We start from the raw sequence: 20,159 nt of genomic DNA, 5'->3' as shown, positions 1-20,159 counted from the left end.
CATCTGGCCGTAAAACATTGCTTCAAAAAGGGGACCAAATAACAACAACAACTACCACGGTCCCCGAAAAGGCCAACCCCCGCTTTGCGGGGAAAAATGGCCTCTAAACGGTGGTTTTTCTCAATGGTGAATAATCACTTAAAAAGTTATTCTAACTAGATCTGGATCACTTCAACTTATTAATATTAAAACATGATTGGTGTTCTCATAAAGAACGAAAGTCAGTCTCACCGTAGATAAACCATGCAGGATGAGCCTTGAGCTGGAAGCTAATTAGTGATCATGTGAATTACGCGCACAGGAAGTCAATTTATTATTTTATTTGATTCATGGTACACTTATTTTTCTCCAAATTGATTTTCTGAAAGATGGGTGGGGTAACGTGTTCTATGAAATCTCCAGTTATCCCACGCACGCGAAGTGAAAAGTAGAGTGAAGTAATTAGTTAACGTCTGTCCTTCTGTTTGTCCGTCTGTCTTACCAGTTTATGGTTGTCAGTCCATAAATCGAGGAAGAAGTTATTGAAATCGAATGTTCCGAATCGGAACATGAATCGAAAGACAAATCTGTTACTTTAGCGTAGTTTCACTCTGAATTCGTCCCAATCGCACATGTGCATATAGGTCTGAGATAATATTTTACTCTGCCTGCCATACAATCAAACAAAATTAAAAATCATTCCAACCAGGAAACTCACTGTTTTTAAGGATGTCATAAAGGACACAAACAACAGGGATGTAGATCGAATGCAACGTTTTGAATAGGGTGATATAAAAGCCACTGGGAAAACAGCTACAAAACCTGCAATTAATTTATTTATACGCCTTTAAGCCTCCTTAAACCCTCATTTTAATTGAATTATATAGAATACAAATCACAAACATAATGTGGGGGTAAACCCCCGAGTATGTTCATGTTCTATGAACTCCCGAGTATTGATTATGTAGTTTGACTGAAGTTAAGTCAAGTGTTGACTCTTGTATTTGTCTACATGTGCAATGTATGTGTGATTTACTGTTTGTGACAGCTGCAGATAACTACAGAAAGAGCAGTAAGAGCAACCTCTGCAGATTTAATAAAGATAATTTTAATAAAGACAAAATGAGTGTACGAGCAGTGTAAGTTTGAACGTACCACGTCCAGCTAGGTAGTTTGTGAAGAACTCTTCCCAGGTACCAGGATCCGGCTCAAGCTGCACCATTCGCTCAAAGTTGAAATACGACACCAGAACGTCCTTTGCATTTCGAGCAACATATATGATCTGGAAAAGAAAACGACAGATATGTATTCACACTGTAAGAACCTGAAACCGAGCCAGACACAAACTGTAAAGTCCAAAAAGAGGGCTCAACATACAATCAAAAACCTCCTCACTGCGACTATCTTAAGGGCCAAAACCCTTATTTAGCGTCATGATTGATTTATAGTTTAAACGTGGTGAATTGCAGGTGATGGAGTTTTATAGTGATGAGCACATACATGATACATGTCCAATTTTGAAAGTCAGAAATGTCTCCATAAGAGTGAAATGTAATGTTCACCATCTTGTTTGATATATGCAAGTAAGGCAAACATCCAGGTAGGTGGGATGAGTGGATATGATACCTAACCACCCTCCTTCCCCCATCCCCTTTCACAATGAATGAAGAACACCTCCATATGTTGATATTCTGTTTGTGATGCACCTCTTCACTCCAATACTTTTCCCCTCCATTCCCTCCTATTTGCCCTTAACTTCCCATTGATTGGATCTTGATCTTTGATTAGGGTTGTGCTGTGGATGGTGTTGTTAGGGTTGCTGACTAAGGCTTAAAGTTGCTGAGTTAGACAAAAATGTGAGTCTAATTAAATGTTCTTATCAAGATCAGAATTTGAACCCTTACCTTACAATCATTGTCAAAGAATGATTTTGGCAGCAGCTTGTACGGTAAATGTGATTTGATCAGTCGTGGGGGTTTCAACTCGGCAATCCTATCCAATCCTGGAAATTCATAGAGAGAAACAGAACAATCAAAGGCTTGCTGATGGATTTGAACCTTGTACTGTATATTTTTGTTGGAGAGTGGTTCAAAGGTGATGTGGTCTTTCGTCTATAAAAGTCAAGAGTACGATATGTTGATTAATTATTTGAGAGACAATTGCTCCTTCCACGGCTGGTAACCAATAAACAATCTCGTGTTTCTTGCTTTGATGCAACTGCTGTAAATCGAAATGGAGGCAAGTAAGGTGACAATGATGGTGGAACATCAAATTAGTGTTGTCAGTTTGCCCTTCAGAGCAGAATAAAGCCACACGCATGTGACACGTGAACACCTGGGCCCATGGAATTTATATGGTGTTGGAGGTGCGACAGGCACACCATACGAAGCATTTTAAGCAAGCACTATAATCTGGTGTCGCGGATTATCCGATATGAAACCACTTGCGGCACGCAGTAAGGCCAGGAATTTCTAATTTGTACAGGGTCCCAGCAAAGATAACTCACCTGCTCTTTGTGAAAGAAATTGTTGAAGAAAGAGACTCAGCTCACTTCAACTTGAAAGCCATTCAAAGCATAATTTATTTCGTGTACACGAGAGAAACAAAACACAATGTCATGTGCACATTATGATCCATTCTAAATCTCCAATTGTGGTGATCAGCCTTATATTTACTGATGGACTCGAAGATGTGGGAGGGTTGCTTGGGTAGCATAATCAGCATACTTATCACTTTACATATGACTAAACTGACCCAGGAAGAGTCAAACAATGGTTCTCCCGGGCGAGATGAGAGATTGCCCACACATCCCACTGAGTAAATCAAGTTTGGGAAAGATAAGTATTTCGTACATTGTCTTAAATATTAATGTGAACAATAGAACTTAAAACAGACTTTGTGAATTACTAGGTAATTCAAGCTTGAAGGAAAGATAAAACATCCATACATTGTCTTGATGCAGATTCGTTCAATCGAGCAAATTGAATATTAATCAATCCCTGAGACAGGTCGGTGCCTGTGAGATTAAACCATACAATGTGACTTTTGCACATTTCAACATTTATATATATATATTGTTACGGACACGACTTAGATGTTATGATGGGCCGAGCGGAATGGCCGCCGTGTTCGCACAAGTTACCCGATTACACTCGAACGTTGGCCGAATCGCGCTATGCTAAATCAATGAAGGAAAAGGACACAACGGCTGGGATTAAAGCAACGACACAAGGGGTACAGTTCTCAAGACCTCCGGAGGAGGATATAATATTGGTTATGCAGAACGGTTAGATTACACGACAAGAGGTACAGCACAGAAAGATAAGCACTTAGACACAGTCTTATCTTAATTCCCGACAGACCACAGACAAACGGGACAAGACTGACTCACACAGGGATTGATGGCTGGGAAGGACAGGCAGTCGATAGCTCAAGGTGCACCTTGGCTCAGGGGCAGAATCGACCCGGTCCGGTCCAGAGATGCGGGGAGGTATCGTCGCGCTGGAGGTGGCGTCGTTTTCTCTCCAAGCTGAGGCGCATCTGACGTCACCTCCGTCTTCCTGCGCATGTCCAGCGGGGAGTGACACGCCCTCGGCTCGTTAGCTCCGCCCCAGATGGAATCGGTCCGCCGCTTCTTATTGGGTGCGGGGGGTTACCGGGCTCCGCCCTTGACGAGGAGCTGACAGTGAGCCCCTGCGTGGTAAGCCCGTCGGAGCACATGCTCAATGGCGGCTAACCAAGCCGGAGTGAGGACGCACACTCCCCGCGCTGCCGCCGCTATTGTTGTTGTTGGTGTTGTTGTTCCATGAGGAAGAGATGCGGGGAGGTATTGGGAGGTCCTAAACTTACTAATGGTGCCATACAATCACATTCTGGTGCAACGAAGAGTCAGAATTAATGGAAACGAGTCCTTAACTGACATAGACTAAGAATAACTAGCAAGATGTCCTATAGTTGTCTACGTGAGATGCGGTGAACCTGGGCACGACATTTAATGGGGGAAAAAGGGGAAGATCGGGGCTACAGAGTGTTGTTTACAGACAATGGGACTAGGGAATGGGGGATTGGGGATAGTTGGGGAGTATTGGGGAAATAGGGGAATATTTACAAGCGGATATGGATGGAGGCCAAATCCCATATCCGCAACATTGCACCCTTCTCTACCTCGGGGCGTCCCGACCCGATAAATTTTTACCTACGTTAGTGTGGCACTCAGATGTAGTTCCCTCTACTATTAACTCAACCCTGAGTGCGACAGTTTTACAGATGTTCACAAATGAGTAAATATGTCCCCCTGCGACGTTGCACCCTTCTCCTCACAGAAACACACCCACAGGATAACCGAATCGCGGAAAGAATCCTCAAACTAAACATACAGCCGGTAGGGAGCATCATTTATACAAGACTACACTGATATTTACACTACGATCCAGGACCTGTTTTTGGAGGAACACATGCAGATGTTATGCATAGAGAGAGAGCACGCATGCCAGCATCGATACACCAACCCACGAGTGCTCTGTGGCCTTACGGCCTTTAATAATGTGCAGAGCACCCCATCCAAGCACCAAAAGGGTCATTCCATGTCAAATCATCAAAGAATCTGCCATCATCTCTCAGATTTTTGTAAAACTTTGGGAACCAATTGGGACCCATGAAAAACAGCTAGAACTCAAATATTTTTGCTAACAGCCTCTTAATTAGTGAGATACAGGTTAACGAACTTTGGACTAATTAGCGCGATGTCGCGAATTCAAATGGCCATATCTCTAAAAGTATAACACCTAGAGAGCTGGTTTTGGTGTCATTTTAAAGGTATTTTCATGCCCTATAAATTTGTCTGGGCAACATTTTCCTACCTCCAATCACAAAAAAGTTATCACAAAATATAAACTTCAATCGTGAATCCAAAAAAAATGTATCCTTCAAATTTCCTCAAATTCATCCCAGATGTACCTTATGATGTCAAGAAGCTTCCACATAAGTTTTGTGATGGGCACTCCAATAGTTTCTGAGATATGAGCAATAATGTACATGTACGTATGGCATATAGGTTCGAAAATCAGCATTTGTAATGTATTATACAATCATTCTAACCTAGCCATGACAGGGAACACAGGGAACAACCATCAATTGCTTTGAAGTATCATATACTTTCATTTTCAACTGGGCCTGAGGGGAATTCTCATCTGGGGAATTCCAACTGGGATTTCCCATGTGGGTAAGTCGAGGTGATGCAACTTTCACAGTCTAAGATCCCCAGGGAAAGTCCAAGTTGGCTTAGTGTAATGCTTAGGCCTGCCACCAACAGAAATTGGCAGTTCACTTCTGAAGGAGCTGCAGAAAAATGACGACTGCCAAGGAAAAGTTCATCTTGAAGCAGAAATCCTGCTGCAATCCCTTTGGAGCTCATGAAAAACCAAAGTCGTCTGGCTTGAGAGCTGTTAGCCAAAAAGCCATAGCCGCTCATCCAAGCCTCAAACTGCAAAGTGCACAGAAAATCTGTACCCAGTGTCGTAAGAAACTGGCAAAAAGACAACCAGGTGTGGTAGAGACTCAGAGTGAAATACCATTACCAGTGACCAGCAGCGCTATTAGCAGTAGTGAGGACAATGATGGTGGAGGTGAATCACCAATACCAGGCAGTTCAGGGGAGTTTGAATTTCATTCTCCTGAAATGGAACTGAATACACTGAATGAGTCTTTGGGATTGATTGGAGAATCACCTATTCCAAAAAAGAGACTTGCTGCAGATAAATATGTGAAATCCAAAACCAAGAAAATCGGTGACACTGGTTAGTGAACCTAAGTCAGGTTAGTGAACACTGTGTACTTGAACTCACTTATTGATTGTATAATACATTACAAATGCTGATTTTCGAACCTATATGCCATACGTACATGTACATTATTGCTCATATCTCAGAAACTATTGGAGTGCCCATCACAAAATTTATGTGGAAGCTTCTTGACATCATAAGGTACCTCTGGGATGAATTTGAGGAAATTTGAAGGATACATTTTTGGGGGATTCACAATTGAAGTTTATATTTTGTGATAACTTTTTTGTGGTTGGAGGTAGGAACATGTTGCCCAGACAAATTCATAGCGCATGAAAATACCTTTAAAATGACACCAAAACCAGCTCTCTAGGTGTTATACTTTTAGAGATATGGCCATTTGAATTTGCGACGTCATGCTAATTAGTCCAAAGTTCGTTAGTCTGTATCTCACTAATTAAGAGGCTGTTAGCAAAAATATTTGAGTTCTTGCCGTTTTGCATGGGTCCCAATTGGTTCCCAAAGTTTTACAAAAATCTGAGAGATGACGGCAGATTCTTTGATGATTTGACATGGAATGGCTGAAAAGCACCACCCCATAACACAGTTAGCACCATCCGGTGCACCAATAAAATGTTCAACGTCACCGGTGGTGTCGCAGCCGGCCGATGTTCTGCCGCTGGTCTTGCCTTCTTGAAGCACTTGGCCTCCTAGCTTCCTTAAAAAATAAAGAAAGGCGCCAACCGCGTCCATTTCTGAATTGTGGCCATCAGGGGGCCAACTAAAAGTGGTTCACCTGTATGGCATAGGTGCCACGTTGACCCATAGGTCCATCAACGGGTGGTGCTTGCCCGCAAGAGAACTGCGGTCCATGGTGGGCGGCCACAAAAATTGCGGTCCATATGGTGTATCGATCCAGGCAGCAAGCAGCGAAAGTACAGGCCCACAACTGCAGAGCCAGCACCTCTCTCTCCTCTCTCTCTGCCCCAAAGCCAGATCCTCGGAGGTGGGAGACAAAAGAAGAAGACAAGTGAGTAAGGTGGTAAGGGCGCAAAAGTGCACGCAATACAAGATGATGCACACTGGGGGCACATGGGAACCAGGTGAGACAGGTACGTTCCTACCGTACGCCCCCGCCCCCCACCAGGTAACCTACATTGCCCCTCCCTTACCCCTTACTGTATCCACAAAACACAACACTACCCATAAACATCTACTTTACAAATCAACAAACGTCCCTACTGTCTTCCCCGTTCCTCCCATAAACCAAATTCGTCTTCTCTCCCTCCTAACCAATCAAATTTGCCATTTCCAACTCTCATCAAAATTTGCCATCTCCAATTCAACATCAAAATTTGCCATCACCAATTCATCATCAGTCCCTCCTAGGGAGGGAGAGATGGAATCACCCCAATGTCTTATCCACGTCGTGATGCGTCTCACAAATCCAACAGCAATTCTCATTTCCTGCAACACAGAACAAAAGAACACAGGTGTGGAGTCATCATCATCACCTCAGGTAAGTGGCTGCGTATGGTGCGACAGGTTCATCAATCCTAACTATTTCCTAAATGACTTTAACAACTTTACATTACCCGGGGTCTTTCCCTGCAAATCCATTGGCCAACTTACACTATGGGTTCTAAAAACCAATTCCCATTGACCAAACTGTGGTGCTTCTCAATTTGGGGTCTCACTCCCCCGATTCATCTCCCGGTGCCTCGCACAATTTCTGGGCTGCGACGTGTAGCTCTCCCAGCAGGTCTACCCACCTGCACACCTCCACCACTGCAGTTGCCTCCGAGCTTACCTGCTCCTTACCCTAACCTAACTACCTGGGGAAGGCCCTCTGGCGCTCTCCCCACTCGGTGCCCTCTCTGGCACTGGGCTACCCGGGTCCGTCCTCCGGATCCTCGGGCCCCACTGACACTAACGGCTCCCAGAGCCCACCTGCGGCCTCACCTGGCCGACATCCTCACAGTGGTGGAGTGCCCAACCAACTACACACACTAACAGGCTACACGCCCAGCCATTTCCACAACACTAATGCACCCATCCACAATACCATTCTGCAACCGCACCACAAATGCCAATATCCAACCACAATTTACCTATACCCTCTACCTAACACTTACACTACCCGCCCCGGGTACTCGTGAAAGGGGTCCACTCTTCCCCCATCCACACCTTCGCACCATGCACACCACTCCGTACCACTTACTCCAACTCTCTCCACACCACTCATTCTCTGCTCCATATATTCCACACACCTGTACTTGCACACCTGTGCTCTCACACCTGGTGCCACCTGCACCCTTCTCTCCCCAAGCGCATTCGCGCTGATCCACAACACTCACTGCTCCACACTGCTCCACACACCTGTCCAGTTCTCACACAGCATCATCTCATCTAACTACTCCCCTCTGAAACTTGCGCTTCCCAGTCGTCCCTTTAAACTATTGCGCTCCCACGTCATTATCATCCACACTAATGTACCTGCGTCCCCACTACAGGTATCACTCACTAACTAAACTTAACGTTACCTAATGTCATCTTCGCTAGATCCCCACACACAATATAACCTAACCCACCCGGGCTAGTTTTCATTGCCATACACCCCATAAACTATTGCGCATTTGCCCCCCCATGGGAAGGGTGGCAGGGATGCCACCCTTACCCACCGGGCCCATCGCTCATCAATCCCCCAGTCCTCTGGCACTAATAAGCCCCCCTTATTCAGAGGTACTGGGTCCCGCCTCGGCATCTAAAGCCGAGGCAATCCACGGGGGCGCCTGCTCGCCGGTGTAAGGCCTTATCCGGTCGGCGTGGACGATCCGAGGGAGGGCTCGTGGCCCCATTTTGATCTTTACTACCACGTCACAGACTTGCGACAGGACGACCCCCGGGCCTTGCCAGGGAGAGGTGAGTTTCGGGCACCTACCCTTCCTCCTCCGGGGATTGAAGAACCAAATCTTCATCCCCGGAGTGTACTGACTCCCCTGGCTCCGGTGGTCGTACCTGCGCTTCATCTTTTCCCCCGCCAGATGGAGTTGGCGGCGGGCGAAGGCATGGACTAGCTCCATGCCTTCCTCTAGGTGACGTGCGTACCCCTCCCTCGGCGGGTTAACCACTGTGTCTGGCACGGGACCGCATAGCAAGTCGGCGGGAGCCCGTAACTCCCACCCATACATAAGCAACGCTGGACTGCATGCGGTGGCCCCGTGCTGGCTGGTTCGGTAGGCCATGAGCAAATAAGGGGAGATGTTCGTCCCAGTCATCCTGACGGGTGGCGGTGAACAGTGCCAGTTGTTGGATTAAAGTTCGGTTGAATCTTTCCACCATCCCGTCAGATTGAGGTCTTAAAGGCGTTGTTCTGGTTTTCCGAATTGACAGGAGACTGCACACATCTTTTAGCAATTTGCTCTCAAAATTTCGTCCCTGGTCGGTGTGCAACTCCTGTGGAATCCCATGCCGGCACACAAATCCTTCCACGAAGGCCTGCGCTACCACCCCTGCTTCTTGGTTGGGGAGGGCGTAGGCCTCCGGCCACTTGGTGAAGTAGTCCATCACAACGAGGATGTACTTATTACCTAGGCGGGTGCGGGGTAGTGGGCCTAGGATATCCATGGCCACCCGCTCTAGGGGGGCCCCCACCTGGTGTAATTGAAGGGGGGCCCTCATCCTCCGTGCTGGTCCCTTTTTGGCAGTACAGGCGTCGCATCTCCGACACCAGTCCTGTATGTCGCGCCCCATATTCACCCAATAAAACCTCCGGCGTACCTGCGATGTCGTCTTTGTCCTGCCCAAATGGCCGCCGGGGCGGGTACCATGCACCTGTTGCAATATATCGGTCTTAAATTTATTTGGGACTACCACCAGCCAGGAAGTTTTATCAGAGGGAACCTCCACCCACTTGCGATACAAGATGTTATCCTTCAATTCCAGGGTTTTCCACTGAGCCCAATACGCCTTGGTCTGTGCCCCGAGGGGGGTGACCTCTTCCCCATTAGGTCTTTGCCCAAATCTCACCCATTCGTGCACCGGCCCCAGTACGGGGTCCTCCCGCTGGGCCGCGCCCCAAGCCAAAGTTCCGAATTCCTCATCTGCGGTTAGTGGCAAAATTGGCCCTCTCACCCGGGTTGCCCGGACAACGAGGGTCGGGTCCGAATCGCCCAATTGTTCCCTCTCCTCGTGTCTCGCACAAAATTTGCAGTTTTCCCCCAGACAAGGACGCCGAGAGAGTGCGTCCGCATTACCATGGGCCTTCCCGGCCCTATGGGCCACATCAAAATCGTACTGCTGCAACTTTTCCAACCACCTTGCAATTTGGCCCTCTGGTTCCTTGAACCGAAGGAGCCATTGCAAGGAGGAATGGTCAGTTCTAACCAAAAATTTCCGCCCGTACAAGTACGGGTGGAAATGGTTCATGGCAGCCAGCATAGCCAATAACTCTTTGCGAGTGACGCAATAATTTCGCTCGGGCCTACTTAAGGCCCGACTATAGTAACCAATCACTCTCTCCACGCCCTCCTGTGTCTGAGACAAAACTGCGCCCAATCCTTCCTGGCTCGCATCCGTGTCCAGGGTAAATGCCCCGTTGCTAGTGGGGTAAGCTAGAAGGGGTGCGGATGCTAGACACCCCTTCCATTTTTGGAAGGCCTCGTGGCACTCCCGCGTCCAATTAAATCGCGTCCCCTTCTCCGTAAGCCGGTGGAGGGGACGGGCCAACTCCGCAAATTTCGCCACAAAGCGCCGGTAGTAGGAGCAGAGTCCCAAAAATCCCCGCACCTCTTTGATGGTACGTGGTGCGGGCCACTCCTCTACCGCTTTAATTTTGTCTGGGTCCGTTTTTACCCCCTCGCAACCGATGACGTGGCCTAAATAGGCCACCTCCTTGGCAAACAAGGTGCACTTACTCGGGTTCAGCTTCAACCCTGCCTGTCTGAGGCACCCGAACACCTGGTCCAAATTAGCTACTGCCTGGGGGAACGTTTTGGCATGTACTAGGACGTCATCCAGGTACACCAGGCATGATTGCCATGGCATGCCGCCTAGTACATGTTCCATCAATCTTTCAAAGGTGGCGGGGGCATTACACAAACCAAACGGCATCACAGTAAACTGATACAGTCCCTTACCTGTGGAAAATGCCGTTTTCTCCTTCCCTGCCCTATCCATCTCCACCTGCCAATACCCACTCTTGAGGTCCAAAGTTGAGAACCAATTTGAGCCCGCAACGGCATCGAGGGTGTCATCAATCCTTGGCAGGGGATATGAGTCCTTGAGTGTCACGTTGTTTAGCTGGCGATAGTCCACGCAGAACCGCGTGGTCCCATCCTTCTTTTTGACCAGCACAACAGGTGACATCCAAGGACTTCCCGAGGGCTCGATCACGCCTGCGTCGAGCATTTTTTCAACCTGCTCGTCAGCTTCCGCCCTCTTGCTCCAAGGGAGCCGTCGGGCGGCCTGACGAATAGGCCGGGCCTCACCGGTGTGGATCTGATGTTTCACCAGGCCCGTACATCCAATATCCTCGGTGGACAGGGAGAAGAGGTCCAAATGGGACCCAACCAGTTTGTGTAAGACCTCCCTCTGGGTACCTCCCAACTCTACGCTACTACGATTTACCATCTCGCAAATGGGATCGGGCCAATTCCTACTTCTTATTGAAGGCTCCCCCCGGGGCCGGCTCGGCTGGACGTTCTCGCCCCTCACTGTCGCGACTTCCTCAACTGGGGTGCAGCCAGCTACCCTCGTGCCCCTTACTATAGTGCGTGGTTCTGTACTTATATTTATTACTCGGACGGCCACTACCGGTCCGTCCGTTTTTACAAGGGTGCGGCCCACGATTAAACCCGGTATGGACTGCGCTGCCACCGGTTCGACCAGGCCGCAGGACTCCTGCCATGTTGGGCGAGCTGCCCACCGTGCCGGCACTATCGCCTCGGCCCTTGGGGGAATGGTCACGGCCTCGGAAGCCTCCAGCTCCGCTCTCTCGGCCGTGCTCACTCCCCCTAACGGCAGCTCTTCTACTCCCACCTGCAGGATCCCCCGGCACAAGTCGATTTTACAACCGCTGGCAGTCAACAAATCCAACCCTATTAAACATGGGTCGCACACCTCCGCCACCCAAACATCTATCTCCCTCCTTACCGACCCTAACTTGAGGGTCACAGAACCACGCCCTATGATCGGGGCCGTTACCCCGGTAGCGAGTTGCAAACTATAATTTTGCAGGCGCTGGATCTTATCCCAGCCACCTGCGCTCGAATCAAGGACCACAGGGCTGATGATCGTGGCGCTAGCTCCTGTGTCCACTACGGCGTCTACCCCCACGCCGGCAATTTTGCATCTGATTGTCAGGCTACCGGTTCCAATCTGGCCACAATAAATGACCTGTCGCGTCAATGAGGGCTCTCCTCCATCCTCTTCTGCCGAACACCGCCCTACGTGCCCGACACCTTCTAGTTTCCCTAGCCAGGTGACCCAGACGGTTGCAAGTATAGCACCTCACCTGATAAGGTGCTTGTCTCCGGAATTCCAAATTCCCCCCCCTGTAGGTCCGAATTGGATTACCCGCTCGTGGTCCACCGCGGGCCACCTCCGGGGCCGCCTGCCATGGTCCAGGTCCCGCCAGGCGCTGGTCCACCAGCCTCCGGACCATGCCCGCCAGGTCAGGACTCACGTCGGGGGCGGGCCCCCTAAGGGGTCCGCCCTCCATCGGAGGTCCCACCTGGCGGACCGCCATTGCGTGACGCTCGCTCCCCCGGGCCAGGGGCCTCGCTGCTTCCCAACGGGCCGCAGCGTCAGCCGCCTGGCTCAGAGTCTGCGGGCGCCACATGGCGAGCTGTTGCCGGAGCTCAATATCCGGGAGGGCCTGGATAAAATGGTCCAGCGCCAGGCTTTCCCGGGAATCCGCTGCCATGCTAGCATGTGCGATCCCCACTGCGCGGCGAATGTCGTGGGCAAGTTCCCCGATGGCTTCCTGGGGCTTGCGTTTTCGCAGCGCGAGCTGAGCTTTAACAAGCTCGCTCTGCTGTTCAATGCCGAATCGATTAATTAGGGCGTCGCGGAGGGCTGGCAGGGTGAGAGCACCCGCTGGTAATGCCGTCAGCACCTCCGCCGCCGCGCCGCGCAATGCGGCCACCAGGTGTACTCCACCTTCGTCCTCACCCCAACCGTTGCCCTTACACACACAGTCGAACTGCGCCAGGTACGCGCGTAGATCACTCTTGCCGTCATACGGCGCGAGTGGGACATTGTGGGACCACCTCGTATGCGAGTCGTTGCCCGCCTGCCGGACCCCGTGCGTCGCCCCTTGCGGGGTCAGCGCGGGGCCGAACCGGCCGGGCCCCCACAGTACATTACCCCTAAGGGGCTCTCGTGCCTCCCCTGTCCCTCTAAAAACTACCCCTGTTGGTGTCGATGCATGGGTCACACTTCCGCAACCCGCTACCCATTCCATACCACCACAACCTTGCTCACCCACATCTCGCACCTCTCCCATCACCGGACCCTCTTGCTCGCACCCTCGTTCCATACCCTCCGAACCAGCCATACACCTCACTCTTGGCCTCTCACGAACATCCGGGTCTATCTCGACCCCCAAGCTTATTAAATCACCTGGCGCATCATACGCACGACCATATTGGTCACCACTTACACCGGGTCCTCTTTCTCTTCGCTTCTCCTCCATCACCTGCGAACCCCTCATCCGGTTAATGAGCACATCATCACGATCCGAACACAGACTTTGGACCAATTATTTTACCTCCTCTTTTATCTCTTTCTTATCCTCTCTCCGTCGCTTCTTAATTTCGCTCACCCCTTCTTCCACTTCTTCTAATTTCTGTTTCACCTCCTCCTTCATCTCCTCGTGCGCCCCTTTAAGTTCTTCCTCTAACTCCACTTAATTTTTTTCTATGTGCTCCCGCACCTCCCGCTCTTTAACCTCCACCACCTCTACCACCTTGTTCATTTTCCTCGTCAGGTCCTCGTGTACCGTCTGACACTCTTTTTTAATTACCCCTACGTCCTTTTTCATCTCCTTCTGTGTCGATTTTAAACCCTCTATTACTGCTGTGTTCTTCTTTACCTGGTCCCCCAACTCCTTTTGTCCCACTGTCAGCTGTTCTACTCCCAGCGTCAACTCCTCTATACCACCTTGCAATTTTACAGTCCCCTTTCTCACCTCCTTCTCCATGCGCTCCTTACAGTGCCTCACCTCCTCGCGCACTCCTCCGACCTCCTCACTAACACCTCTTCTGATCTCTTCTCCCATCACTTGCATCTCCTGCCCAGATGCCACCCTCATCTGCTCCATTTCCTCCCTGTGAGCATCCAGTTTGGTTTCTACCCCCATTCTGACCCCCTCTATCTGCTGCCCCATTTGTTTAACTTCCCTTTCCGCTTGGTCCCTCATGTCCCTCAATTTGCCTTCCATACTGTTTTCCAACCCCTCTAACCCCTTTTGCATCCCTTCCATTTGATTCTCTTGAGCGGCCATTCTGTTTTCTACCCCCGTTAACCCATTCTTTACCTCTTTTATCCCATTGTCTAACCCCTCACCGGTACCCCTCGCTTCGTCCCTCATTACCCCCATTTGGCCCTCCAATCGCTCACCCTGAGCTACCATCCGGTTCCCCATTACCCCCATTTGGCCCTCCAATCGCTCACTCTGAGCATCCATCCGGTTCCCCATTACCCCCATCATTCTGCTTTCCATTTCTTCGCTATTCTTGTCTATAAGGGCCTTCATTTGTATAAAAAAAAGGTTCAAGTCTACCAGCGGCGCTACTACGGTCGCGGGCGCGGTCGCCGTGGCCATGTGCGAGGCGCCATTTTGCGCGCCCGTAACCTCGTGCGCGACGACGCTATTTTGCGAGCCTGCCACCCTCACTGCTTCGCTCTCCTCTTGTCCCTCAATTTGGTCCTGGATCGAACCTGCCTCACTCTCCTCTACCGGAACCCAGCCGTCTTGATCCGCCATAGCGCGACTTTCAAAATTCGGGTTTTTATTTTTGTAAAACACAATCAAATTTCGCAGTTATAATTTCGAGCGCGTGAAACGCGCTCCGGGTCCAATCTCACTCCTCGACACCAATTGTTACAGTACTAACACAATTGGTGTCCAAAATTTGGGCCTAACAAATTTAGTCCCAGGTCCGAATCCAACTCCTGACAACCAATTGTTACGGACACGACTTAGATGTTATGATGGGCCGAGCGGAATGGTCGCCGTGTTCGCACAAGTTACCCGATTACACTCGAACGTTGGCCGAATCGCGCTATGCTAAATCAATGAAGGAAAAGGACACAACGGCTGGGATTAAAGCAACGACACAAGGGGTACAGTTCTCAAGACCTCCGGAGGAGGATATAATATTGGTTATGCAGAACGGTTAGATTACACGACAAGAGGTACAGCACAGAAAGATAAGCACTTAGACACAGTCTTATCTTAATTCCCGACAGACCACAGACAAACGGGACAAGACTGACTCACACAGGGATTGATGGCTGGGAAGGACAGGCAGTCGATAGCTCAAGGTGCACCTTGGCTCAGGGGCAGAATCGACCCGGTCCGGTCCAGAGATGCGGGGAGGTATCGTCGCGCTGGAAGTGGCGTCCTTTTCTCTCCAAGCTGAGGCGCATCTGACGTCACCTCCGTCTTCCTGCGCATGTCCAGCGGGGAGTGACACGCCCTCGGCTCGTTAGCTCCGCCCCAGATGGAATCGGTCCGCCGCTTCTTACTGGGTGCGGGGGGTTACCGGGCTCCGCCCTTGACGAGGAGCTGACAGTGAGCCCCTGCGTGGTAACCCCGCCGGAGCACATGCTCAATGGCGGCTAACCAAGCCGGAGTGAGGACGCACACTCCCCGCGCCGCCGCAGCGCCGCCGCCGCTATTGTTGTTGTTGGTGTTGTTGTTCCATGAGGAAGAGATGCGGGGAGGTATTGGGAGGTCCTAAACTTACTAATGGTGCCATACAATCACATTCTGGTGCAACGAAGAGTCAGAATTAATGGAAACGAGTCCTTAACTGACATAGACTAAGAATAACTAGCAAGATGTCCTATAGTTGTCTACGTGAGATGCGGTGAACCTGGGCACGACATTTAATGGGGGAAAAAGGGGAAGGTCGGGGCTACAGAGTGTTGTTTACAGACAATGGGACTAGGGAATGGGGGATTGGGGATAGTTGGGGAGTATTGGGGAAATAGGGGAATATTTACAAGCGGATATGGATGGAGGCCAAATCCCATATCCGCAACAATATATATATATATATTGTTACGGTTCGCGGTTAAGGATGTTGTTTGCCGAGAGAAGGCACCGCGGCCGAACAGTTTTTTCCCGATTCACCCAAACGTTGGTCGTATCGCGCCACAGATATTCAATGTGGAAAAGACTAAGATGCCGAATGCAAAGAGGAAGAAGAAGAAGACGTACAGAAGAGTAACGGGGTTTATTATTTACACACACATAAGCAAAAAGAGCAGTCACGATTATTTACAGGTGACATGAAAACGCAGGTGACACAGTGAAAATTACTAGCTTATACGGACTTAATTACCTACCCAGGACACCACGAACAAAACAAACTCACGTACGCAAATGGATGGAAGGGTAGGAATCGTTTGGATCTTCTCCGGGCGCGAAGCGGGGAGCCGGCAGCTCCTTGTATTCGGCTTTACAGCGCACGCCGGCAGCTCCTTGTATTCGGCTTTACAGCGCACGCCGGCAGGGTCACTCGGCTGGTTGAAACGGGGCTGGTTGAAGCGGCTCTTTGTCAAAGGCTTTTCGTATCTCGCACGCAACAACGGTGCAACTCTCAACTCTCTTGGACCTCACAACCCAGCTCTCTCTTGGACCCTGTTTGCGACTCGTGTAAAAGCTCCTCTCCTTTCTCAGCTCATCTGCGATCTCTTGGGGAACGTCCCGCAGCGGGTTATATAGGCCCCGCCCCTCAACCTTCGCGAACCTCCTTGATCTTTCTCTCCAAGTCCAACCCCTTGTTCGTGGTTGGTTGATTGGGGCTGACTCACTCCTCCCCTCTCTGACGAGGTGGGGACCCGCCTTTCTTCCCCAACCCTGCCTCGTGGTCAATGGCGGCTTTGGAGGGGATTTAATTGGCAATCGAGGCTTGGCAATGACGAAAGGGGGAAATGGAGGTTTTTGGGAATGGGAATGAAGGGAATCTATCTCTTTTACTTGGTGCAATGGAGTGTCATGCTACTGGAAGACAAGGCCTTACTCTAAAACACATAATAAGATATAAGCTACTGAACAAGGGTCTTATAGTGTCCTGCAATGTGGTGTTTCATCGAATTAACTACCGGGACGCCCTTTTTACCTTTACACAACTCTGGAGGCAGGAGGGGCCATATTCAAACAATGTTACACAACAATTTACCACAATACAATACACACAATCAAAAAAATGCAATCCTCATATCCGCAACACTGCACCCTCCTCCTCTTAGGCACGTCCCGGGCCTATAACTTTAATTTAGTGTGACACGTAGGTGTAGTTCCCTCTACTTTTAACCTGACCCTGAGTGCGACAGTTTTAAAACATAAATAAATGTGTCCCGCTGCTCCATTGCACCCTGCCTAACAGACTCACGCCCACAGTTAACCGAATTGTGGAATGGTCTTCAAACTACACACTGACGGTGGGGAGCACTATTTACAGTGACACTACTTTTATTTACAAGACTAACCCAGGACCTGTGATTGTTCTTTCTGGGGGGGAGACAGTCTGCTCTGCATCAATGCACCATGAAAGCACCCAAAAACGCACCAACACACCCTCAAGCACCAATCGGTGCACAGTCATCATTGTTCATGAAAATAAAAACAACAACCCCTAACCCTGCAGGTGATCTCTTGCTCTTCAGCTCCCTCTGCTGGCTATTATTATTTCTTCCAGTTGTTGTCTTTTTCCTTTGCTGGCAGCCTATTGCAATAAAATGCACCCAACGTGTCCATTTTTATTTATTTTATTAATGGCCCACAGGGCCGACTAGTGTGGTTCACCTGTGGGGCATCGGTGCCCTGTGGCCAAGGTCCGCCAGCAAGATTTCAGGCCTTCTTGGCCGGTTCCAGCAGAGGGGCCACGCCCCAACCCATGGGGTCCATAAGTGGTGCTCGGCCACAGACATGTGGTCCATAATGTGGTGCATCGATGCAGACAGCTGGTTCTGGGAGTTCCGGGCGCACAATAGCGGACTCACGCACGCTCCCCTTGGCGCCCAATGGCGCACAGGTCATGTGGGAGACAAAAGGGGGGAAGACAGATGAGCGAGGGGTAAGGTCACAAGGGTACACATCAACAAAGGCAATGCAAGGCGAAATGCGTACGGAGAGCGAAGTGAGAAAGCTAGTCCCTACCGTACGTCACCCCCCTTGTCACCTACACTACCCTTGCCCTTACCCCATATTTACAAAAATCTACACATTTACCAATCCGTCGCTATCGTCACGTCTTCCCATATTTTCCTTATACCAAATTCGTCACCACAATCCCTCTAGCCAAAATTTGCCATCACCAATTCATCATCAATCCTCATAAGGAGGAAGAGATGGAACATCAAGCACAATGTCACACCCACGTCATGATGCGTCTCACATTCCAAACATCTGCATCAAAAATAATTAAACACATGGCATGGTGTGGAGGTACGTCATCTCAGGTGAGTGCATGTAGATGGTGCGAGGAGACTTCAATCCTAGCTATCCTCTAAATGACTTTAACACACTTTTACACTACCCGGGGTCTTTCCCTGCCAATCCATTGGCCAACTTACACTATGGGTTCTAAAAACCGATTCCCATTGACCAAACTGTGGTGCTTCTCCATTTTGGGGTCTCACTCCCCCGATTCATCTCCCGGTGCCCTTGCACAATTTCTGGGCTGAGACGTGTAGCTCTCCCAGCAGGTCTACCCACCTGCACACCTCCACCACTGTAGTTGCCACCCGAGCTTACCTAGCTCCTCACCCTAACCTAACTAACTGGGGAAGGCCCCTCCTGGCTCTGTCACCCCACTCGGTGCCCTCTGGCACTGGGCTACCCGGGTCCGTCCTCCAGATCCTCAGGCCCCATCCACAACTACTGGCTCCCAGAGCCCACCTGCGGCCTCACCTGGCCGACATCCTCACAGTGGTGGAGTGCCCAAACCAACTACACACACTAACAGGCTACACGCCCAGCCATTTCCACAACACTAATGCACCCATCCAAATACCATTCTTCCACCACGCACCACAGATGCCAATATCCAACCACAATTTACCTATACCCTCTACCTAACACTTACACTACCCTCCCCGGGTATTCGTGATGGGGGTCCATCCTTCCCCCACTCACACCTTTGCACCATCCACTCCACTCCATAGTTTCCACCATACTCACTCCACGACCATCCATTCCAATACTCCATATACTCCACACTCCATGTATTCCACATTCCCTGTATTTCACACAACCATTTATTCCATACACCTGCTGGTGCACACCTGTGCACTCACACCTGGTGCCACCTGCACCCTCCTTCCTTCCTGGACCATTTGGTCAACACCACACGCAATCACCACTACTCCCTCATACACTGCTCCATACACCTGTTCAGTTGCACACCTGTGCAATCACACCTGTTCCTCACACACTTTTCACAATACACGTCTGAATTCACCTCCAACACTCACATGGCATCATCTCATCTAACTACTCCCCTCTGAAACTTGCGCTTCCCAGTCGCCCCTTTAAACTATTGCGCTCCCTCGTCATTATCATCCACACTAATCTACCTGCGTCCCCACTACCGGTATCATTGTCACTACCTAACCTTAACGTTACCTAATGTCAATCTCTTAGGTCCCTACACATTATCCAAACCCTCCCTCGGCGAGCTTTCACTGCCATAAACCCCATAACTCTAGTGCTCCTTTGCCCACGATGTGAGGGATGGTGGATTGGCCATCCCATCACATGGGGCATCTCTCACTATAAATTTTGCTCATCCAATTTCCACAAATCAAAAATTTTCCAATTACTGCCAATTCTACTCACTTTTCTAAATTTCTGATCAAAACCACTATCACTATTATCATCATCACAGTCCGCTATATCCTAGCCTCGGTGCGTCATGACATCATTAAACTCGGCTTCGTAAAGCCGAGCAATGAATTCGGGTGGTTTGGTCGCCTGCAGGTTGAATCCGTCCGGCTTTCGGTTCAAGGGAGGTGGTTTGGTCGGGCCGAGATTCCACGCACCATCTCGGCGCGGTACCTTGCGGTCCCGGGCCCGATGGCTCAATCTCCCCCGGTCGGAACCCCGTTCCCGCCAGGGGGCACCGTTCCGCTTCCTCCCACTCGCCCTTGAACCGCACCGGTCGC

At 49.9% G+C, this 20,159-nt stretch overlaps 1 protein-coding gene across 2 annotated transcripts in view; it reads right to left on the bottom strand.

Annotated features, from left to right (window-relative positions):
• LOC137432842 (sulfotransferase 1B1-like) overlaps positions 1-20,159 on the bottom strand; it is a 106,044-nt gene that overhangs the window by 20,115 nt on the left and 65,770 nt on the right. For both annotated transcript variants that reach the window (XM_068125093.2, XM_068125095.2), the window contains 2 exons: positions 1,884-1,981; positions 1,135-1,261 (listed from right to left, as the gene is read on the bottom strand). In XM_068125093.2, coding sequence (XP_067981194.2) covers positions 1,135-1,261; positions 1,884-1,981 — 225 coding nt within the window. The remainder of the gene's footprint in view (positions 1-1,134; positions 1,262-1,883; positions 1,982-20,159) is intronic.

Source organism: Myxine glutinosa, chromosome 8 (assembly GCF_964187855.1).
Source record: "Myxine glutinosa chromosome 8, kmMyxGlut1.1, whole genome shotgun sequence".
Classification (NCBI taxonomy): domain Eukaryota; kingdom Metazoa; phylum Chordata; class Myxini; order Myxiniformes; family Myxinidae; genus Myxine; species Myxine glutinosa.
This window is presented reverse-complemented; position numbering and strand designations above follow the sequence as displayed.